The sequence below is a fragment of the Leiobunum rupestre genome, chromosome 10 (assembly GCF_980474605.1).
Source record: "Leiobunum rupestre chromosome 10, qqLeiRupe1.1.hap1, whole genome shotgun sequence".
NCBI classification, from domain to species: Eukaryota; Metazoa; Arthropoda; class Arachnida; order Opiliones; family Sclerosomatidae; genus Leiobunum; species Leiobunum rupestre.
This window is the reverse complement of record NC_143393.1, coordinates 14,901,708-14,920,976: the sequence shown is the minus strand read 5'-3', so window position 1 is coordinate 14,920,976 and position 19,269 is coordinate 14,901,708. Positions and strand designations below refer to the sequence as shown.

The window sequence follows — 19,269 nt, the reverse complement described above, 5'->3', positions numbered from 1 at the left end:
GTTACCATTACGTTTTCGAATTTCTTCTGACTTTAGTGAAGGAAAAGGAAAACACAAGCCAAAGAAATTGACTTGACAAGTTTACAAAGACCAAAATAAGACTATTCAAAAAATCATTAATCATTAAGAAAAATATATATAAGGAGAAAGATGTTATAATATGGGTTAACTTCATTATGTAAAATATCTGTAGGTGGCGCTAGTTACATACACCTAGGGGTGGATGTGAGACAGGGCCCCTAGAGCAGACACTTTTCTAAAGGCTGCACGCTTGAATAGTCATGTTGAATAAATCTCTTTGTTAAATCGTAAGGCATCTCATTTTATTTAACCCCTCTTAACAGATCCAATTCTTAGTTAAGATTTTTTTGGATCTAAATTTGATACAATTTTATTTGATCAAATAAAATTGTATCAAATTTGGATCCAATGCTATTGGATCAAACCAATTTTGATAAAATTTGGATCCAGTTCTTAGTTAAAAGATTTTTTGGATCCAAATTTGATAAAGATTATTTGATCAAGAAATAGTTGATCCTTATTTGATCCCTTCAGGATATAGCTTGATACAAATTGGATCCAATGTCCAAAATTGGATCAAGTCATTTTCATAAGGGCCATCTACCACAAATCCAGGAGTTCTCTTGCACTCAGTCTCCCCTCGCGTTTCTGTTCCCCCATCAGAGGCGCATGCGTAGGTGCTGTTTTTATCTATAAGATATGATACATTCATCCCCCTACATCACGACTTGCGTTGCCCTTTAAGTTTTAAGCCTGGCAAGTATTTCAGGACCAATTTTGGACAAGAAACTTTATTTTCTCATCAGACAATATTATTTCATTTATTTTTATATACTTTGGAAAGAAATGAGCAAATACGAGGAAGATTTTTCATTTCATATTGAAAACGAGTGGTTTTTCTGTCCTATATCTACAAATAATAAAATGGAAAAACAATTTCTCTAAAATAATTCAATAGTTGTTCTAGTCCATTCGCGTGGTTAGTATACGTATTTGGCACAAATATTCGTCTTATTTTAGGTGTGGCATTTCAATCGCTTTACGTTTATAAACATTTCATTTTTACTTCAATGTTATTAAATCGTAGATTATTAAAAATTAATGATCGTAACTTAAGTACAACAAGAACGCTAAAATTATAAAATCAAAAGTTTTTGTACTTAATATCTTCAATAAGTTCAATTTCTGTACTTTAAAATGGGGTTATATATAACGTAAAAAATTAGGTGAAAAAGTGACTATGTACAAACTACAGTTTCTTTTTAGACTATACATGGGAGTTTTGTTTTTCTCGCAATTTCACAAAGTAAAAATAAACAATGTACAAAAAATAATAAAAACGCAAAATTTACATACTTTTGTTAGTTTTTTTATATTTACTCGTTAATTTACGCTCTGTAACTTAGCAATTTCATAACGAGCCTTATATACAAGAGGAATATGTCACAATTGACTTTAGCTAATTTAGCTACCAATTTATTGAAAACCATTTTTAAATTAAGGATTTTAAAAATTGAACCAAAAACATTACGCTACCTTATTACAACTAACTTCTGAGCAATATGAATTAATTTATTGTGTAGGATAAAGAGAGCGTGAGGCGCCAACTAAATTCTGTATATTTACTGACGTGGTATTTTGTATTTAGCTTTTTGATTGTACGATCTATTTAGTGAGCTTGAGAACGTGAAAGTTCTTCGTAAATATATATATTTTTTATTATTAAATTTGGCTTATTTCTTTGGCTGATTTCCTTCGTGTTTGGCTACAAACTATCGCTTCATTTTCAAGCGCAATCCTTTGTTCTGGGCATAACTAAATTATTTTTCAATTACTAGGACCCCAAAAAAAACGGACAATGAGAATTTTAGGGTGAAAATATTTTTTGATTAATTGCACCATTTTCAAAATAGCTTTAAACTATCAAAAACAAGCTAGAGATAATAATATCAACTTTCAAAGAATTAATAAAAATTTAAAATATTATAATTTCAATCCCCCTACGCGGAACTCTTCAAATTTCACTTTTAAAACTGACACTTTTTCAAAATGGGTTTTTCTTCATTTTCTTTAGTTTAAACCGTACAAATTATTTACATTGTGTTATTAATCTCACTCTTCATAGTTTTTATATATACTTTTCAAAAAAATGCAAACAAAAAAAACCTAAAGCTGAGTGTATTTAAAAAATTAAATAAAAATTGACTCAATGAGGAAATAGTCTCGCGAAATGCTCTTTCTCCTCTTTTGAAAAATATAGTTACCCAAAAAAAATCAATTTAAATATACTCAACTACAAACTAATTTTTTTTTTACAATACAAATGCCTACTTTCTGGCTTTGGCGGGCGTTTTATCTCCAGGAACGTAAAATGGTCAAAAGGTCGTGACAAAAATGGAAGATGGGAGCCAAGGGAGGACGTGTTGGTTTTTGTTGGTTCTAGGCTAACGGATGGTGTCGATCGCGGATGGAATCTTGAGACGGGCAATCGGAGAACTCGACGTGGAGAGTGTGTTCGCTCTGCAACAATCCCTTCTTCTCCTCGCCTGTCGAAGCGCCGCCTCCCGGGTACATGGAGTCGTACACTGGGTTCGAGAAGTTCGTCGACTTCGAGACAGACAAAAAAATTGTTAGGGTGACCACGGGGTACAGATTATTCGCTAAAATATAAGACCAAGTTTTGAAAATTGCAACCAATTTTATAAGGCTCAATTTAAATCAAAATTAGATCTTAATTTTAACTAAATTATCCCTTAAACTAAGAATTAAATTACCCGATCCGAAAAAAATACGTTGTTTAAAATTATTCGATACCAAAACAAAGTTACTTTTAGGGTAGTTTGTTCGAGATCCTTGAAGAAAATTAGAGACTTTTAGCCTCCTAAGGACCTGATGGGAGCCTAGCTTTCTGTATTCCCCCATAAGAAAATCTTACTTTGTCAGGGTCTATAGTAAACGCCGCGGCTTCGTCTTCGCATTCCTCCCTCATGTAGACAGGGTTGCTTATCTCCACATTAGCGTTGTCCTGCATTCGAGTGTGTGAAAAGGCGCGCCCTCTGGTGAAATGATCGAAACAATACGATTCAGTTAAAAATTATACTCAATAAGGGAAAGTAAATGAAGCTAACCTCCTTCGTTTCCGTATGATGAAGACGACAATGTAAAGAAGAAGGCATACAATGAGAGCGCCCAGGATGGGAGGAACGATGGTCTTGACATCTTTAAGAGAAGAAAAAAGACGTTAATCAAGGGACAAGCGGAGAGGTGGAAGAAACGTACATTTGTAATCTGCCGTGGCCGCTACTTCCTTGGGCCCGTATTCTGGAATTCGTCCTTCGCATCGAAGCCCAATGAATCCTTCTCGACACCTGAGGGCGTTGCAATTAGTTAGAAAAGACAAATTTGAGTTCCGACGGAAATTATGATAGGCTTAATGAACCACGATAGTTATTTATACAAAACAAAAAGTAAACAAACGGCTTACAGACAAGCGGGTAGTTCGTCTCCGTGCAGGGCCAAGACGCAAGTGCCTTGGTTGAAACAAAAGTTAGTACAGCTCAGACTCTTCTCGCAACGACTACCGGCCCAGCCTTTAGGGCATCTTCGAACGGAACGACGAAAACGTCAAAATTAGAACGACATTTAAACGCCAACGAAATCTGAACTCCAAATACGGTGAATTAGATTATTAAAATAATCCATCGTACTTGGGAATCCAATTTCTGACAAAACCACGATCTTACAAGCAAATAGGGTTAGAATTAAGCCTTTGAGGGAAGGAGCACGTTCCCCCGTGTAAGCAGTAGCTGAGGCAACGATTGTAATTGGACATGGGTTTCTCGCAAACGCGACCTTGCCAATCTTTCGGACATCTGTTGACCATCGACGATAAATAGTTAGAACGATATTTAAGGGAGGAATCGAAAATAAAATGAATGTACTGACTGGCAAACGGGACTTCCCTTGAGGTTCCTGCAAGTGCCACCGTTCTGACAAACCAAATCCTTACAAGTACTAGCGAAGGTCTCACAGAATTGACCGGTGAAACCAGGCGGACAGCTGCATCTGGTTCCCGAATGTTCCGTTTTACTTCCAACACAAGTACCGTTGTTCCTACAACCGCATTCGCCCATTTCGCAACGACGACCAGAAAAACCTGGCGGACAGTCGCAAACTACCTTCTTGGCGTTGCGTCTACAAGTACCTGCAAGATACGGATAGGGATTTAGCGTCCCGATCCACTTATTCCAATATTAAACAATTCTGATTATTTATACCCACTATAATCTTTATAAATATCTAAATTAAATTGCTAGCTAAAAGCCTTGTTCCGCCTGACACGCGTCAAAATACATCTACCACAAGTAGCGGTCGAAAACCTGCCGATAAAAGTAACATTTTCCCGTCGTGTCGGTGACTATATTGCAGTCTTTCTCCGAGAAACATTTTATAAATAGGCCGTCAAATGAATCAATACTCAAGTGTGCTCGTCGCGTGATCCCTCTGTTTAGTTTTGATAAACGAATGACCGTAGTGACTGTGCCATTAACATTAAAAATGGGCGCCAAAATTTAAAAATAATCGATAACTATTTTTCGTTGACTATAAAACCGAGAAAATGAATGGCTCTGACCTCCGTTTTGACATTGGGAATCACATAGGTCTTCTTCGCAGTGTTTTCCCGAGTATCCGGGATTGCACATGCAATAGGGCGAACCCAGATTCAAAGTGCAATTTCCGTGTTTGCAGTAGCCTTCGCATTCGGAGAACTGGCATTGATTTCCCTTATAACCATTCGGACATTGGCAAAAAAGCTTGTCGTCTCTCGCTTTGGTGCAAACGCCACCATTGCCGCAGCTATAGCGAAGAAGAAGACATAAGTTGGGCTTTGCGGAGAATAATAAAAAATACTTACTTCAGTCCGATACATTGATGACACATGAGTCCCGTGAACTCCGGTGGGCAAGTACAACGCGGAACACCGTACTCAATTATGCAAGTTCCGTTGTTGTGACAGTAGTCGGTGCATATGTGAGTCGGAGTTTCACATTTTTCGCCAGTCCACTGAGGTCCACAGCTGGAAATATTGAAAATTAGCGGTAGAAGTACGAGGCGCGGGACTGGACTCTATCCACGGTCACACCACGATCTTTTTATGGCGAGGTCAGCGCACGGGTCTATCTCTACCGTATAACGAATTGTAACCCGTTAGTCACAAGCGTAGTCTGCTCCTGGGGGGTACAATTTTAGTGTTTCGTCGCGACATCTAACGACCTTTAGTGGAACTAATACGATTTTTAACGCGTATATTATAGTGGGCTGAATAAAGGCTGTATATTACGATGCGCCACCTGTTGAATCTTAACATTTTATTACATAATTTCTGTTTAAATATTGGGATTTTGTAAGAAATAACTACGAAGACCAAACAATTATAGTGGTACCATAAAATAATTTGTTGTATATAATTTCATAAGGGTGGTTCGGGGCAGCAGTACTGATGGCGCAAAATAGTTCTGTGAGATTTTCTTATCGTCCTGAAACGAACGAGTTGCACAAAAAAACGAGTTCTCCGACCTTTAAGTAAAACGTTGGTCATACTATGACTTGACAACAAATTTTATAGAGAGTTTCTCTCAATTTTATTGATGAAAATTAGCATTCAAACTAACTTAAACAGCGTTTTTAGGGTCTTGTGTGACCGTGGTTTATATGATTTTCAATCTTACTTGCACATGAGTGGTGGTTTTTGGTCGGGCGCCGTGTTTTGTAAGAGATCCGTGTAGCAGAAACCTTTATTTTTACAGTAGTTGTTGCAGCGGAAGTTTTCACATCTGGGGCCATCATAGGCCGCCAAGCAACTGTTAAATCAACTCGGTAAATGTAGAGATATAACCCCAAAACCAGGGGGGGGGGGGAGTAATAACGCAACACTTACGCGCAATACTGTTCCTCATTAGCTTTAAGCATGCATGTTCCGCCATTGAGACATTTCAGACTGCAGAGATCTGAGTGTCGTAAAGTTAGAAAAAAGCGTAAGGGTAGGGTCAAAGGTTTAAGGTTGTCTCGTTTAAACAAGCAAATAGCCTTACCGTCGATGGGTCTGGGTGTGGGAGCGATGACGGTGCAGGCCTTCTTGCCCTCGCTAGTCTTCGTTTCGACCATGCCATCGGGGCAAAGACACAGCGCCACGGTGTCACTTTTCGCTACACAAAGTGATTCGCTGCCGCAGGGAGGGCTGTTTATCTTGCAAGGAGTACTCACTAATGATTAGAGTTCGATTGAATGAAAAGCCCATAACGCCAATGACGCGTTAAAGGTATCGGGATAATGTCTATAATAAAGCTCCCATTATTTTATTAAAATTAACACTTTTAATTCTATATCTGTAAATTAGATAGTTTAAATGTGTTTATTTTCAGTTACCTTTAATTTAATAACTGAAATAACCACGGCGCGAACCCGGGACCTTCATATTTAAAAAAAAAAAATTACACTATGAAAACAATGCTTGGGACGAAGTCTAACTGCTGTTCGCGTATATTTGGCACAGGGTTGCCACATAATTTAAATTTTGATATTCCCGGGTTTTCACTGTCTGTCTAACATCATTTTTCCGAACAATTTCTGCATTTCTCCTAAAAACGGTTTGGTAAAAGCTCGATTACCACTTTATAAATTATAATACGTAAAGTGGTATCCGAGCTATTACCAAACCGTTTTTAGGAGTACTCGAACTTGAACTCGATTCGAGTACTCGATTTAAGCGAGTGCTCGCACACCCCTAATTGTAAGGGCACAGAAAATATAAAATATATAAATAATAAGAATTTCAATATCAACTATAAAAAAACCAAAGGAAACTAAATTCCCTATTTATTTTCCTGGTTCTTAAAATTTCCAGATTATTAGACCCGGACTTTTCCAGATTTTTCAGGTAGTGTCAACCCAGTTTCATGCCCAAAATGAGGTTTAACCCCTAAAGTTTGGAATTAACAAAACATTTAGGCTAATGGATTCATGAGCATAATTTTTGTTTTCAATCTGCAAATCGATAGAAAATAGGTTATTTTTCCTTTTTATTGTCCCTTTAATATTATTATTATTTACTAAGAGGGAGCTTTATTATAGATTTATGGTATTGCGTGTTGTTTTAGCAGCCAAGGTTTGCCTCCTGCGCCCTGTTGCTGGGTAAACAACCTCCTTAACATTAATGGTTCTTACAATTGGGAAGATGTTTATTTTCTTGCAAAATAACAATATCCATGGCCTTGTGCAAGCCCCGGGTCAAATAGGATGGTTCCCCAGTACCGAATTTATCAATTCTTATGACCATGTTACTGTGGAAGGTAGTGACGTAAAGATGGTCCTCAAATATATCGATTTTAAACGGTTTTTCCTCTGAGAAAATTCAAAGCCACGTTTATTAATTAAATTTATTCGTAAGATTTCAAATATCATTAATAACGCACCGGCTTTAAATGTACGAATGATGTGCCTGTAACGTCCATCCAGGTTGACGCTCTCAACAGTTGAGGCTTTCGGATCGCTCCAATACAAACGTGAAGCTGGGATGTCCAGGGCTAAGCCCGTCGGCCACTGGATATTTTTCTCGACCAGCCTGTGTCGTTCTGACCCGTCCAGGTTAGCTCGCTCAATTCTGGCGGTAGGACCCGCGTCCGTCCAGAAAATATACCTTGAAACTGGGTCCACCACGATGTCACAGGGTTGGTCCATGTCCACGTTGATGACGGTCCGTCTCGAGATCCCGTCCAAATTGGCCATAGATATGGTTTTAGCCCCCGTGTCCACCCAGTACAAGTGTTCGTTGACCCAATCCACTGAAATACCTCGAGGTTCCAGCAAACCTGATATCTATATTGTAAATAAGACATTTCATTTGTTCTTGCGAGCAAGTAATATTATTCTAACGACATAGAATTATGGGCGATCAATAGAAGTCTTGGAGTTTAAATTGCGTTTTAAACTATAAATAGTAATCAAATCCCTCATATGACTAATTAAGCCTAAAACAAAAGCTTACCAAGGTCAGTGCGGGACCCGATGGTCTATCCTCGCTCCGTTTTCGTCTCGTTTCCTTGTCAGGTAAGTTGACCAGTTTGATTTGAATGTTTCCGCTGTGTACACTGGTCCAGAAGATGAGGGCCGTGCTACCGTTGTAAAAGACGTCAACCGAATCCATGTTACTGACACCGGATGTGTGGTGCACCACGTCTTCGATCTCACGGTCGCCCGAATAAGTTTTGTATGGGTCTATTTGGCGTAGTTCGTTATGACTGGCGATTAAAATGATCGGAGGCGAACCTTCCGCTTTGCACAGACTGTGATTTCCCGGGGATCTCTGGTAACCGGCCGCGCAACTACAAGTGTAGTTGGTCGGCGAAGATTTTTTCGGGTAGCAAATATGGGAGCATGTCCCGAATCGACAAGGCCCGGTTTCTGAAGGTGAATTAACCGACGTAAGATACTAGCGCAATTAAATCTTTAAAACAATGAAATTACCGCATTCCACTTCGTCGCTCGAGTCGCCGCAATTATCGTACTGGTCGCATACCAGTCTCTGCTCCACGCAATGGCCGTTGTCACACGTGAATTGACCAATTTTACAAGGCCGTTGGTGATTACCTATTAAGGTATCACTACTATTAATTTCCATTGATGGTAAAATATGGAACGCCAAACCGGAAAAAACTCTCCTATATTATAGTAGAAAATTCATTTATAATGTGGTAGGAAATTCAACCATAATATAGTAGAAAAATTGCTCCTATAATGTAGTAGAAAAATGCTTCTATAATGTAGTACTAAAATGCTTCTATAATATAGTAGAAAAATGCTTCTATAATGTAGTACTAAAATGCTTCTATAATATAGTAGAAAAATGCTTCTATAATATAGTAGAAAAATGCTTCTATAATATAGTAGAAAAATGCTTCTATAATATAGTAGTAAATTCATCTATAATATAGTAGAAACTTTATTATGAAGTGAAAACCCTTCACTAAAATCAAGAATGCATTAAGGTATCTGCAAGAATGTATATACATACATTCTTGGTATCTGATTGCATTTTTCCTAAAATATATTAGAACAAAAAACATTTTCAGCGAAACAGAACGCATGGGATTACCGATATTATAGAAGCATTTTAGTACTATATTATAGAAGCATTTTAGTACTATATTATAGACGCATTTTTACTATATTATAGAAACATTTTTTCTACTTTGTTATGGATGAAGCTCCTATCATATTATAGATGAATTTCCTATCATATTATAGATGAATTTCCTATCATATTATAGATGAATTTCCTATCATATTATAGATGAATTTCCTATCATATTATACATGAATTTTCTACTATAATAAAAGAGAGCATGTCTCTACTATATTATAGAAGCATTTTTCCTACTATATTATAGAAGCATTTTTTCTACTTTATTATGGATGAATTTCCTATAATATTATAGGTGAATTTTTTACATGAGTTTTTTCCGGTTTGTAGTACCATATATCATATATACATTTTTACCTCTCCGAGGGGACAAAGTCCCCTAGGAGGGGTTATACAACGACCGTGTCTGTCTGTGGGTGGGTCTGTGGGTGGGTCTGTGGGTGGGTCTGTGGGTGTGTCTGTCTGTCAGGACTGCGAACGCGTTCGCATTTTCGGTGCAAAGTGTAATCACTGCGTACGCAGTTTCTCAAAGGGTTGGCAAAACCACCGTGTGACGGTGAGCGTTAACGGATGCATTTGCGGTTTGGTTTGGATGGTGTTTTTTCGCTCACCGTCGTGACGGTTTGGTGTATTACGGTTTTTGTAATGTTTATGCGTAGGTTGTGAGTGTTGAATTTGTTGTGTTTGTGTTCTGATGGTTGTGCATGTTGAGTCTGTTGTGTTTATATGGGCGTTTTCTCTCCAACTTCTTCTTAATGACTTTGGGACGGACCGAGTGCTGAGTGTAATGCTACCTCTCAACGTCCAATGGCAGGGTTTCCACCAGTTGTACACGGTATTCGTCTTAGTATCAATTTGCGATCGCATCGGGCGGGATTTGAACCCGAGACCTCCTGATTGACAGGCGGACGTTCTACCACAGAACCACCGACACTTGTTACGCCTTATTGAAAATTAGACCTTCAGCTTTATCGGAAGCGTATTTAATAGAGTACGAAATTTTGGTTTAATTGAAATAGAATTGAAATTGAAATTATTGCATCGAAGAAATTCTAATTTAGCGTTTCTCTATTGATTAAAAATAAATGCGCCACCCAGGTTTCGAACCCAGACCATTCGGCTTGGCAGTCGAGCGCTCTACCACAGAACCACCGATAGCTCCTTAGATTCACTGAAATTAAGACAGGCATCGTAAGCATAATAGGTAATAAAGTCTTTTTTTATTAATGAATTTATGAAGGCCTAATCTGGTATTTTTTAAAGGTTAAATCTTGTTTTAGCGCAGTCAGCCGAGATTAGAGGGTTAAAGGGTAGACCCTGTGGGTGGTCCACTTTCTTAACGACCTATATATAGTTCTGTTAATTCAAAGGAGATAATTTAACGTTAATTGCTTTAAGAGCTGGCGGTTCGTCAAGTGGCTCTCGGCTTTGTTGATGGTAAGGTTTTTGCTTCTTGTAAATACATTTGGTGTGGATATTTGGATATCTACGATTTCTAACGCAGTCAATGATTTCTTGGGTGTGCGAGTCATTATATGATATTGGAAATTGGACGGCATTGGTCTTTTTCATGTGGTATGCGTCACAACGTCAACAGGAAGTGAACGAGTCGTCCACTACCAGATATCTACGGTATCTTCATCAAGGGCGAGTGTTGAAATAAAATGAGCGTTAAAGATGCGGCAAGTATTTCGTAAGAGAGTAATTCCAAAAAGCCTCTGTAGATATTTCTTTCATTAAAATTTGCTTCGTATTATATTTAACTGATAAACTTGTTCTGTAAAAGGGTTTAATTCAATTGTGCATTGTTATAGTACGTCTAACTTACTGTTGTAACTACTTAACTTATGATATTCTGAATAAATTAAAATTGGTCGTTTCGTCTCAATTATTTTAATTATAATTAAAATTTTATACCGGGCGGGATAGAAATGGGTTAATATTTTTAACAAATAACTCTAAATTGCGGAGATATATCTTTAAGGGTTATCTCGATAAATTAATACCACTAGGGACAATTCTTCCGAGGAGAGGTATATTTTGGCTTGCCAACTTGTCTTCTTTATTATAGTTCTCCCTACTATATTATAGTGCTCCCTACTATATTATAGTGCTCCCTACTATATTATAGTGCTCCCTACTATATTATAGTGCTCCCTACTATATTATAGTGCTCCCTACTATATTATAGTGCTCCCTACTATATTATAGTGCTCCCTACTATATTATAGTGCTCCCTACTATATTATAGTGCTCCCTACTATATTATAGTGCTCCCTACTATATTATAGTGCTCCCTACTATATTATAGTGCTCCCTACTATATTATAGTGCTCCCTACTATATTATAGTGCTCCCTACTATATTATAGTGCTCCCTACTATATTATAGTGCTCCCTACTATATTATAGTGCTCCCTACTACATTATAGTGCTCCCTACTACATTATAGTGCTCCCTACTACATTATAGTGCTCCCTACTACATTATAGTGCTCCCTACTACATTATAGTGCTCCCTACTACATTATAGTGCTCCCTACTACATTATAGTGCTCCCTACTACATTATAGTGCTCCCTACTACATTATAGTGCTCCCTACTACATTATAGTGCTCCCTACTACATTATAGTGCTCCCTACTACATTATAGTGCTCCCTACTACATTATAGTGCTCCCTACTACATTATAGTGCTCCCTACTACATTATAGTGCTCCCTACTACATTATAGTGCTCCCTACTACATTATAGTGCTCCCTACTACATTATAGTGCTCCCTACTACATTATAGTGCTCCCTACTACATTATAGTGCTCCCTACTACATTATAGTGCTCCCTACTACATTATAGTGCTCCCTACTACATTATAGTGCTCCCTACTACATTATAGTGCTCCCTACTACATTATAGTGCTCCCTACTACATTATATATGACGTTTCTACTATATTATAGTGTTCTCTACTATAATATTGCGTTTTAATTGTGTTTTTTCCGGTTTGGCGTTCCATAGTAAAAAGAGCGAAGAAGTACTTACAATAAGCGGTATCCTCGTCCGAGTTATCATTACAGTTGTCTATGCCATCGCACAGTTTGCTACGAGGAATGCATATATTGTTTTTACACCGAAATTTGTCGGGTAGGCAGGCCAGGTGGGCGCACAGAGAGTGATCTTCGTCGGAGCCATCTTCGCAGTCGCTTTGGCCGTCGCACTGCCAGCGACTGAAGACGCACTGCTTATTGCGGCACATAAATTCGCCCTTTCGGCAAGATCGGTCTGGACATAAAGCGCGTTACATATATACCAAAAAACAAAACCATGTTAAAGAATAATTACTGGAGCAGTCAGCTTCGTCGCTTCCATCCATGCAATCAAAGTCCCCGTCGCACTGGTAGACTTTGGGCAGGCAAAAATTTCCGGATTTACATTTGAACTCGAGTTCGAGACAGGTCACATCTAATGTAAACGCGATACGATCGTAACTCGAGTTTTATAATGATTCGTTTTAACTTACTGCAATTGACTTCGTCACTTCGGTCTTCGCAGTTAAATTCGCCGTTGCAGTGCCACGATTTTCGGATACAGCGGCCATTATCGCATCGGAATTCATTTTCCGAACAATCCCTCGGGACGCATTTTTCCTCGTCGCTGAAGTAATACAACAAATATGGTTGATTGGTGTAACTAAAGGGAAACCGAATGAAGGTAAAAAACGCACCTGTTATCCCCGCAGTCATTATCAAAATCGCATCGCCAACGACCAGGTATGCATCTATTGTTTTGGCACTTGAAGTAGGTCGGATGGCACGTTGTATCGTTATCGCACGTGGCCTTTTCGTCCTAGTTTATAGCGTAATATCGAGTTAACTCGTCGATTTTCGAAGACCGATAGTTAAGAATGCATTACCTCGTGAGTGGGACAGTCAAAATCTCCGTCGCATTTCCAAGAGCCGGGAACGCAACGTCCGGAATTACAGCGGAAATAGTTGGGAGGGCAACGACGATTGACGCATTCCACGGGTTCGTCACTAATTTGGTATAATAGGAGAACCATTGGTAATTCACAGACCACCGAGAAGGGAAAATTATAAGTGAATGTCAACCTACCTTTTGTCGATGCAGTCCGGATCTCCATCGCAAACCCAGACTTGAGGGATGCATTTGTTATTTCCGCATTTGAACTGATTGCTCATGCACGTTTTCGGCGGGCAATCATCCTCGTCCTCGCCTCCGGGACAATCGTAACTACCATCGCATTGTCTGGCCAAACTAATGCAATGCGAGGCTTTGGTACCATTTCGGGGACACTTAAATTGGCTCAATAAGCAAGTGTGTTTATCTAGATTAAAAATAATTTATGCCTAAGCTATATGGGCACTTGAAAGGTTAAGTTTACGACTTACCGCAATCGACTTCGTCCGAACTGGATCTGCAATGAGTGACGCCGTCGCATATCTGACTAGGGGAGATGCAAGTACCTCCCTTTTCGCATTGAAACTGTCCAGGACTGCAGTTAAACTCGGGGCAGTCCGGTGGTTCGTCGGAATTGTCGCCGCAATCATCTTGAGTGTCGCAACGCCACCATTTCGGAATGCATTTAAACGTTTGATGACAAACGAACTGAGAGCTGGTGCAGTTGTTTTCGCAGCTGTGTCCGTCGGGTTGCAGAGAGTAATTCTCTGGACAGGCGCAGGTAGCTTTCACTTGTAGGTTAGTCGAGCCCTCGACGATCGGTGTCAAGAGGCAAAGAGTGGAACAACCGTTGTTTTCACAAGGGTTAGGGTAAGGTACTAAAGAAAGGTCACGTATAAACAAAACTAAAGTGAGCTAAAAAGAACGGATATCTCACAAGGTAATTGTCTGAAAGGGTGGTGAACTTGAATGTCCATGGGTCTGTGAATATTGGTCGTAACCACAGTCTGATTACTGCACGTGTACTTATGACAGCGATGAATGCTTTTGGTTTCCCAATCAGTCCAGTAAAGTTGGTCTTCGAATACGGTCAAAGCGAATATGTGGTGTACGGCGTTCATTGTACCTCTTGCGATAACAATTTTCCTATGCTGTCCATTCAGATCGGACACGGCGATGTAATCCTCTTTGGCGTCGGCCCAGAAGAGTTCCCGCGTGACGTAATCGATGGTCAAGGCATTTGGCCACCCCAATGACTCATTCAATAAGATTTTTGGGTCACTACCGTCCATTCCCGCTTTGCCTATGCAGGGTTTGCTTCCCCAGTCGGTCCAGTACATGTAACTAAAACCAAACAAGAACTATATACCCGATGATCAATAGATCATCTACGCCACTAAATTTACCCTTCGAAGGGGTCCAGGACAATGGCTCTGGGTTCTTCCAGACCGCTTCGGATTAGAACTTTCCTAAAGCGGCCGTCCAATGTTGATACCTCGATGGTATCTTTTCCCTTGTCACACCAGTATAAATTTCGGCCAATCCAATCAACTGCCAATCCGTCTGGACTTTGGACAGTCGGTGCGTGTAGTATCTAATGAATATACATAAGTAATTAACCATTGAAATCAGTCTCTGACTGAACTAGTTATCCCAATAAAGCCTTATTATTATTATTATTATTATTATTATTATTATTATTATTATTGAAATCGCTAATTTAAAATGCATAAAACTCACTTCGTGTTCCGTATTATTTTCACAGAGCCGTTTTAAACTGCTGCCCAAAGCAGTCACGTCGGACCAATAGAGGCATTTTTCGACATAGTCAAAGTCCAACGCGACTGCGTTGGTCAAGTTATTGACCAATAGTCGGGAGTTGTGACCGTGAAGGTCGATTTCGCGAATGTAGTAGCGATTAGTAAATATTAAAGTTGGATGTATGGCTTGAAAAATTAAATGAAATAAGCATTGGTAGTACAAAAATAGATAATAAATTAGAATGAGACTGACAGCTATTGGCTTTGCAAGTGAACCCGTTGTCCATTGAGACGTAGCCGTCAACGCATGAGCATACGAAGGATCCGTGGCTGTTCCGACAGTTTTGGCTGCATGGTCGAGCCAGACACTCGTTTATGTCTATCAAGAGGCATTGCTTTTACTTTACGGTCATTGTCAGGCGATTTAATTAAGGAAAAGCATACCATTGCACAAGCGGCCCCCATCGATGGCTTTGAAACCATCGTAGCAGCTGCACTTGTAGCCGATAGGCATGTCCTCGCAATGCTGGGCGCAAACCAGAGTGGATTTGCACTCGTTTATGTCTGGTTTATTAGAATTAAGAGTTAAATCTATTTCAACTGGGAGCTTGCAAGCTCCACGAGGAAAGAAACGGTACTCACTACATGATGATTCGTCTGAAAAGTCGCCACAGTCGTTCTGTCCGTTACACAGCAGGGATGCTTCAACGCATACGTCATTTCGACACTTGAAGAAGTCGGGTTTGCAAACGGAAGTGGACGAATTTTGGCTCACTGAAATACCATCCAAGATATTAATGATAATAACAATAATAATTTAAAAGTCATAAAAGGAATTAAAGTTTAAAAATTTAAAAATTAAGGATAATTATAGAACTAAGTTAACCATTCAAATAGGTTTATATCGTAAATTTTGTAGCATGTAGTTAAAAGAAGTCATGACAATGTAGTTCTGATGAGGAAAGAAATCAAAATCTTTTCTAATATCCTCCTTCATGATTCCAATTTTCACGGGGGTAATTTTTTTACGATAAATATGACAAATTAAGTATATGTCTCGTTGGTGTGTAAATCATTTAACATTTGGGATTTAAGCGAATATGTTAAAAAAAGGAAAAATAGAGAAAAAAAGGAATTATAATACTTTGTAGGACCATTTCAGAATTATAGGAAAATATCGGAATTATAGTTGAACTAGGGCCCTGCGTTTATAAAGGGTAAAAAGCAAAGGACATACCGCAAAATTCGGAATCCTCGTCGCTTCCATCGGAACAATCTTGGATTTCGTTACAAATCCAAGTTTTCGGTATACATTTGCCGTTTTTGCAAGCGAATTCGTCTTCTTCGCATTCGGCTCGCTCGCAGGACGCCGGTTCGTCCGAGCCTGAGACGCATAGGAGAAACGTATTAAGCCTTGGTCAAAGCAAATAAGTCAGTGACAGACGTACCATCTCCGCAGTCATCATCCATGTCGCAGTAAAAAGACTGTATGATGCAAATGAAATTCAAGCACTGGAATTCGTGGGCCTTGCAAACCGTCACCCCTAAAATTTTTAGAAACGTGATTTACCGTTACGACTAAAAGGCGGGCATTGTTTCGACCAAGGCTTAGTAATTACCACAGCCCTGTTCAGGATGTTCATCAGTGCCATCGGGATCAGCGCAGTCATTTTCACCGTCGCAGAGCCAAGCTTGAGGAATGCATTGGCCAGTATTATTGCACCGGAAGTCGGTGTTGCTGCACTGTCTCGTGCCGCAATGCTCGGTTTCGTCCGATCCGTCGAGGCAATCCCGGTGGCCGTCGCATTGCCATATTGCGGGAATGCAGTCCTTGTTGGCGCATTTAAATTGGTCCGGTTGACAATCGTATTCTGACGGATCAAACGCGTTTAGTAACCAAAAGTTTAAACATTACAGCAGCGTAATCTAGTTTAGGCATACTAACGGCAGTTTTCCTCGTCGGAATGGGTTCCGTTCAAGGCGTCGTCGCAATCGTCGTCCCGATCGCAGCGCCACGATAGAGGAATACAAAGGTCGTTGCGGCAACGAAAAGAATTAGAACCGCAAGATGGAATCGCGGCAGCCCCTTTAATTATTTAAGTCAAATTTTAAGTTAAAGTATGGCGAGGTGCAATGTTATCCGTTTTAGCTAACCTTCGGGATTGGTTTTATTATCAACGCAGTCAATTTCATCGGACATATCCCAGCAGTCATTTTGTCCGTCGCAAATCCAATCCGGGTGAATGCAAGCGGTCGTTTTGGGGCAGTTAACGAGTTTTTCATCCGGATGCCAAAACAGGGGGTGTCGGGAACAATTAGGTCGATCTTGGTTGATGGACATTGGGACGAGAGTTTAGCCAGGATTCACGAAATCTCTTTTCCGAGAGAAAGGTAAATTTTACTTACCACACATGTAACCCTCGTCGGAGGCATCGGGACAATCCGGGTCATTATCGCAAGTGTAAGTCTTGCTGATACAGGGTCCTTGATGACACCGGAATTGATCTTCGGCGCACGTGCAGTTAAATTCGTCACTATGATCCCCGCAATTATCTTGACCATCGCAGACCCTAGCTTGTGGAACACACCGGTTGTTTTCGCAATGGAAAAAGCCCTGACGACACTCGCGAAGAGCTAAAAGTAAACGACTCTTAACAAATCCATACTTAAACAACCTCCAAACCCTAGTAAATATTCCTAAAACTGAATTTACCACAAAACGTGGGGTTTTCGTCCGACTGATCGGGGCAGTTGTCCATTCCGTTGCAAGTGAGTTCGTAAGGGATACACACTCCACTTCCACATTCAAAATGACTTTCGGTGCAGTTTACGTCTTTAGCTGCAAACCACGCAAGTCCCATATGTATTGAGAGTAAGTATTAATATTCGTTAGCACTTACCCGCGCATCGTTTTCCATCAGGAAGTAAAACTCTCCCCTGCATGCAAGAGCAAAGAACCTGTCCATTGATATCGACGGAACAGAGTTCCTCACAGCCTCCGTTAAGAGAGGTGCAAGGGTTCAGCGTGCAGTCTTGCGTGTCGTTCGCCACTGCCACGATCCCCATCGGCCGAGCGATGTTTTTCCTCAAAACCACAACCTCGCCGCCCGTGTACTTATTCGCGCGGAAAACGGCGTGCGCTACCCAGTCAGTCCAAAACAAGTAGTTGCCGAAGACGGCGATATCGAAGGGGTGTTGGGGGTCTTCAGTTAAAAGTACCTGGGCCGGCGGATAAGGTTTGAGCACCGGCTGGAAAAGTAGAGATAACAATCGGTACTTACGTGTCGGTTTGTTCCGTCCAAATCGCATCGTTCCAGTTTATCGAGTCTAGCGTCTGACCAGTATAGCTTCTGCAACTTATGGTCGATGGTCAAGGCGTTGGGCATTCGAATATCGGTGGTGATGATCGAATGGATATCGTACCCGCTCAAATAGGCCCGTTGGATACTGGGATGTCGCGTGTTCCAGTTGGTCCAATAGACGCGACTGGCGCAACTGTCTATATCCAACCCTCGGGGTTTATCGTCAGGTCCCAAGCGGATAATCTTCTCGGCCTTTCCCAGTTCTTTACGCCCCAAATTGATGCGGCTAATTGAGGCGTCGCTGTGACTAGTCCAATAGAGCTCGTTATTGGTCGTATCGAAAGCCAAACCTTCCACCGAACCTTGTTCTATAAGATAAGCCTTAATAAGTCCGCCGCGAGTGAAAGACTAAGGAGAAACTTACTTGAAACGATGACTCTATGGTCGGATCCGTTAAAGAACACAGCGTTGATGCTACCCCGTTGAATGTCGGAGTAGAACAGCGTATCGCTTTTATAGTCAAAGGTCAAACCAATGACGTTTCTCATGTGTTCCTTGTCCGATATACTGGGATGGGGCGCGTTCAGATTGTTTTCGTCAAACACGTGTATGCTATCGATTTTGAGGACCCTCGAGAACATGATAAAAGCGTCGTAATCTGAATGAATGAATAATTTAAGAAACAAAGTTGAAAAAAGCCTCGCGTTTTGAAGCGAATGGAATGTACCTTCGCAGGTCTTCCCGTTCGAGCTTCTTTTGCCGTGAGCACACGCGCAGGTGTAGTTATCGCCGCCCCTGTACAAACACAATTCCTTGCCGCATCCGCCATTATCCTTATCGCATGGATTGCTTTCTACTTGATTAAAAAAACGGATTTGAAAAGGCGTACTGGCGAAGAACCGCCTTTCTGTAGTAAGTAAATTTACCAGAACTGGGTCTTTGGTGGTATATTTGAAGGTCTTTTAAAGAATCGCCCAATTCTTTAAGCAAACACACGGAGTCGGACGAATTGTCCTTGGAAATTCGCCATATAGAACCATGATCGCGAGTGCTTCGGTTATAATTAATTAATTAA

At 40.2% G+C, this 19,269-nt stretch overlaps 1 protein-coding gene across 4 annotated transcripts in view; it reads right to left on the bottom strand.

Moving 5' to 3' along the window:
• Positions 1–2,448: 2,448 nt before the first annotated feature.
• Positions 2,449–19,269, bottom strand: part of LRP1 (LDL receptor protein 1) — a 68,345-nt gene continuing 51,524 nt past the window's right edge. For 3 of the 4 annotated variants that reach the window (XM_090162054.1, XM_090162057.1, XM_090162055.1), the window contains 41 exons: positions 19,121–19,245; positions 18,922–19,050; positions 18,619–18,852; positions 18,174–18,562; positions 17,793–18,111; positions 17,606–17,731; positions 17,299–17,526; positions 17,047–17,217; positions 16,838–16,978; positions 16,512–16,763; positions 16,341–16,436; positions 16,130–16,276; positions 15,535–15,666; positions 15,337–15,456; positions 15,146–15,271; positions 14,873–15,078; positions 14,539–14,726; positions 14,070–14,476; positions 13,624–14,010; positions 13,328–13,559; positions 13,128–13,248; positions 12,939–13,060; positions 12,735–12,868; positions 12,557–12,676; positions 12,257–12,496; positions 8,545–8,667; positions 8,066–8,481; positions 7,494–7,896; positions 7,246–7,422; positions 6,114–6,284; positions 5,960–6,029; positions 5,751–5,882; positions 4,937–5,098; positions 4,655–4,878; positions 3,967–4,225; positions 3,765–3,893; positions 3,506–3,622; positions 3,301–3,389; positions 3,150–3,240; positions 2,957–3,077; positions 2,449–2,628 (listed from right to left, as the gene is read on the bottom strand). In XM_090162054.1, the coding sequence (XP_090018180.1) occupies positions 2,461–2,628; positions 2,957–3,077; positions 3,150–3,240; positions 3,301–3,389; positions 3,506–3,622; positions 3,765–3,893; positions 3,967–4,225; positions 4,655–4,878; positions 4,937–5,098; positions 5,751–5,882; positions 5,960–6,029; positions 6,114–6,284; positions 7,246–7,422; positions 7,494–7,896; positions 8,066–8,481; positions 8,545–8,667; positions 12,257–12,496; positions 12,557–12,676; positions 12,735–12,868; positions 12,939–13,060; positions 13,128–13,248; positions 13,328–13,559; positions 13,624–14,010; positions 14,070–14,476; positions 14,539–14,726; positions 14,873–15,078; positions 15,146–15,271; positions 15,337–15,456; positions 15,535–15,666; positions 16,130–16,276; positions 16,341–16,436; positions 16,512–16,763; positions 16,838–16,978; positions 17,047–17,217; positions 17,299–17,526; positions 17,606–17,731; positions 17,793–18,111; positions 18,174–18,562; positions 18,619–18,852; positions 18,922–19,050; positions 19,121–19,245 (7,744 nt within the window). In that variant the 3' untranslated portion in view covers positions 2,449–2,460. The remainder of the gene's footprint in view (positions 2,629–2,956; positions 3,078–3,149; positions 3,241–3,300; positions 3,390–3,505; positions 3,623–3,764; positions 3,894–3,966; positions 4,226–4,654; positions 4,879–4,936; positions 5,099–5,750; positions 5,883–5,959; positions 6,030–6,113; positions 6,285–7,245; positions 7,423–7,493; positions 7,897–8,065; positions 8,482–8,544; positions 8,668–12,256; positions 12,497–12,556; positions 12,677–12,734; positions 12,869–12,938; positions 13,061–13,127; positions 13,249–13,327; positions 13,560–13,623; positions 14,011–14,069; positions 14,477–14,538; positions 14,727–14,872; positions 15,079–15,145; positions 15,272–15,336; positions 15,457–15,534; positions 15,667–16,129; positions 16,277–16,340; positions 16,437–16,511; positions 16,764–16,837; positions 16,979–17,046; positions 17,218–17,298; positions 17,527–17,605; positions 17,732–17,792; positions 18,112–18,173; positions 18,563–18,618; positions 18,853–18,921; positions 19,051–19,120; positions 19,246–19,269) is intronic. The other variant, XM_090162056.1, reaches the window with a different exon arrangement.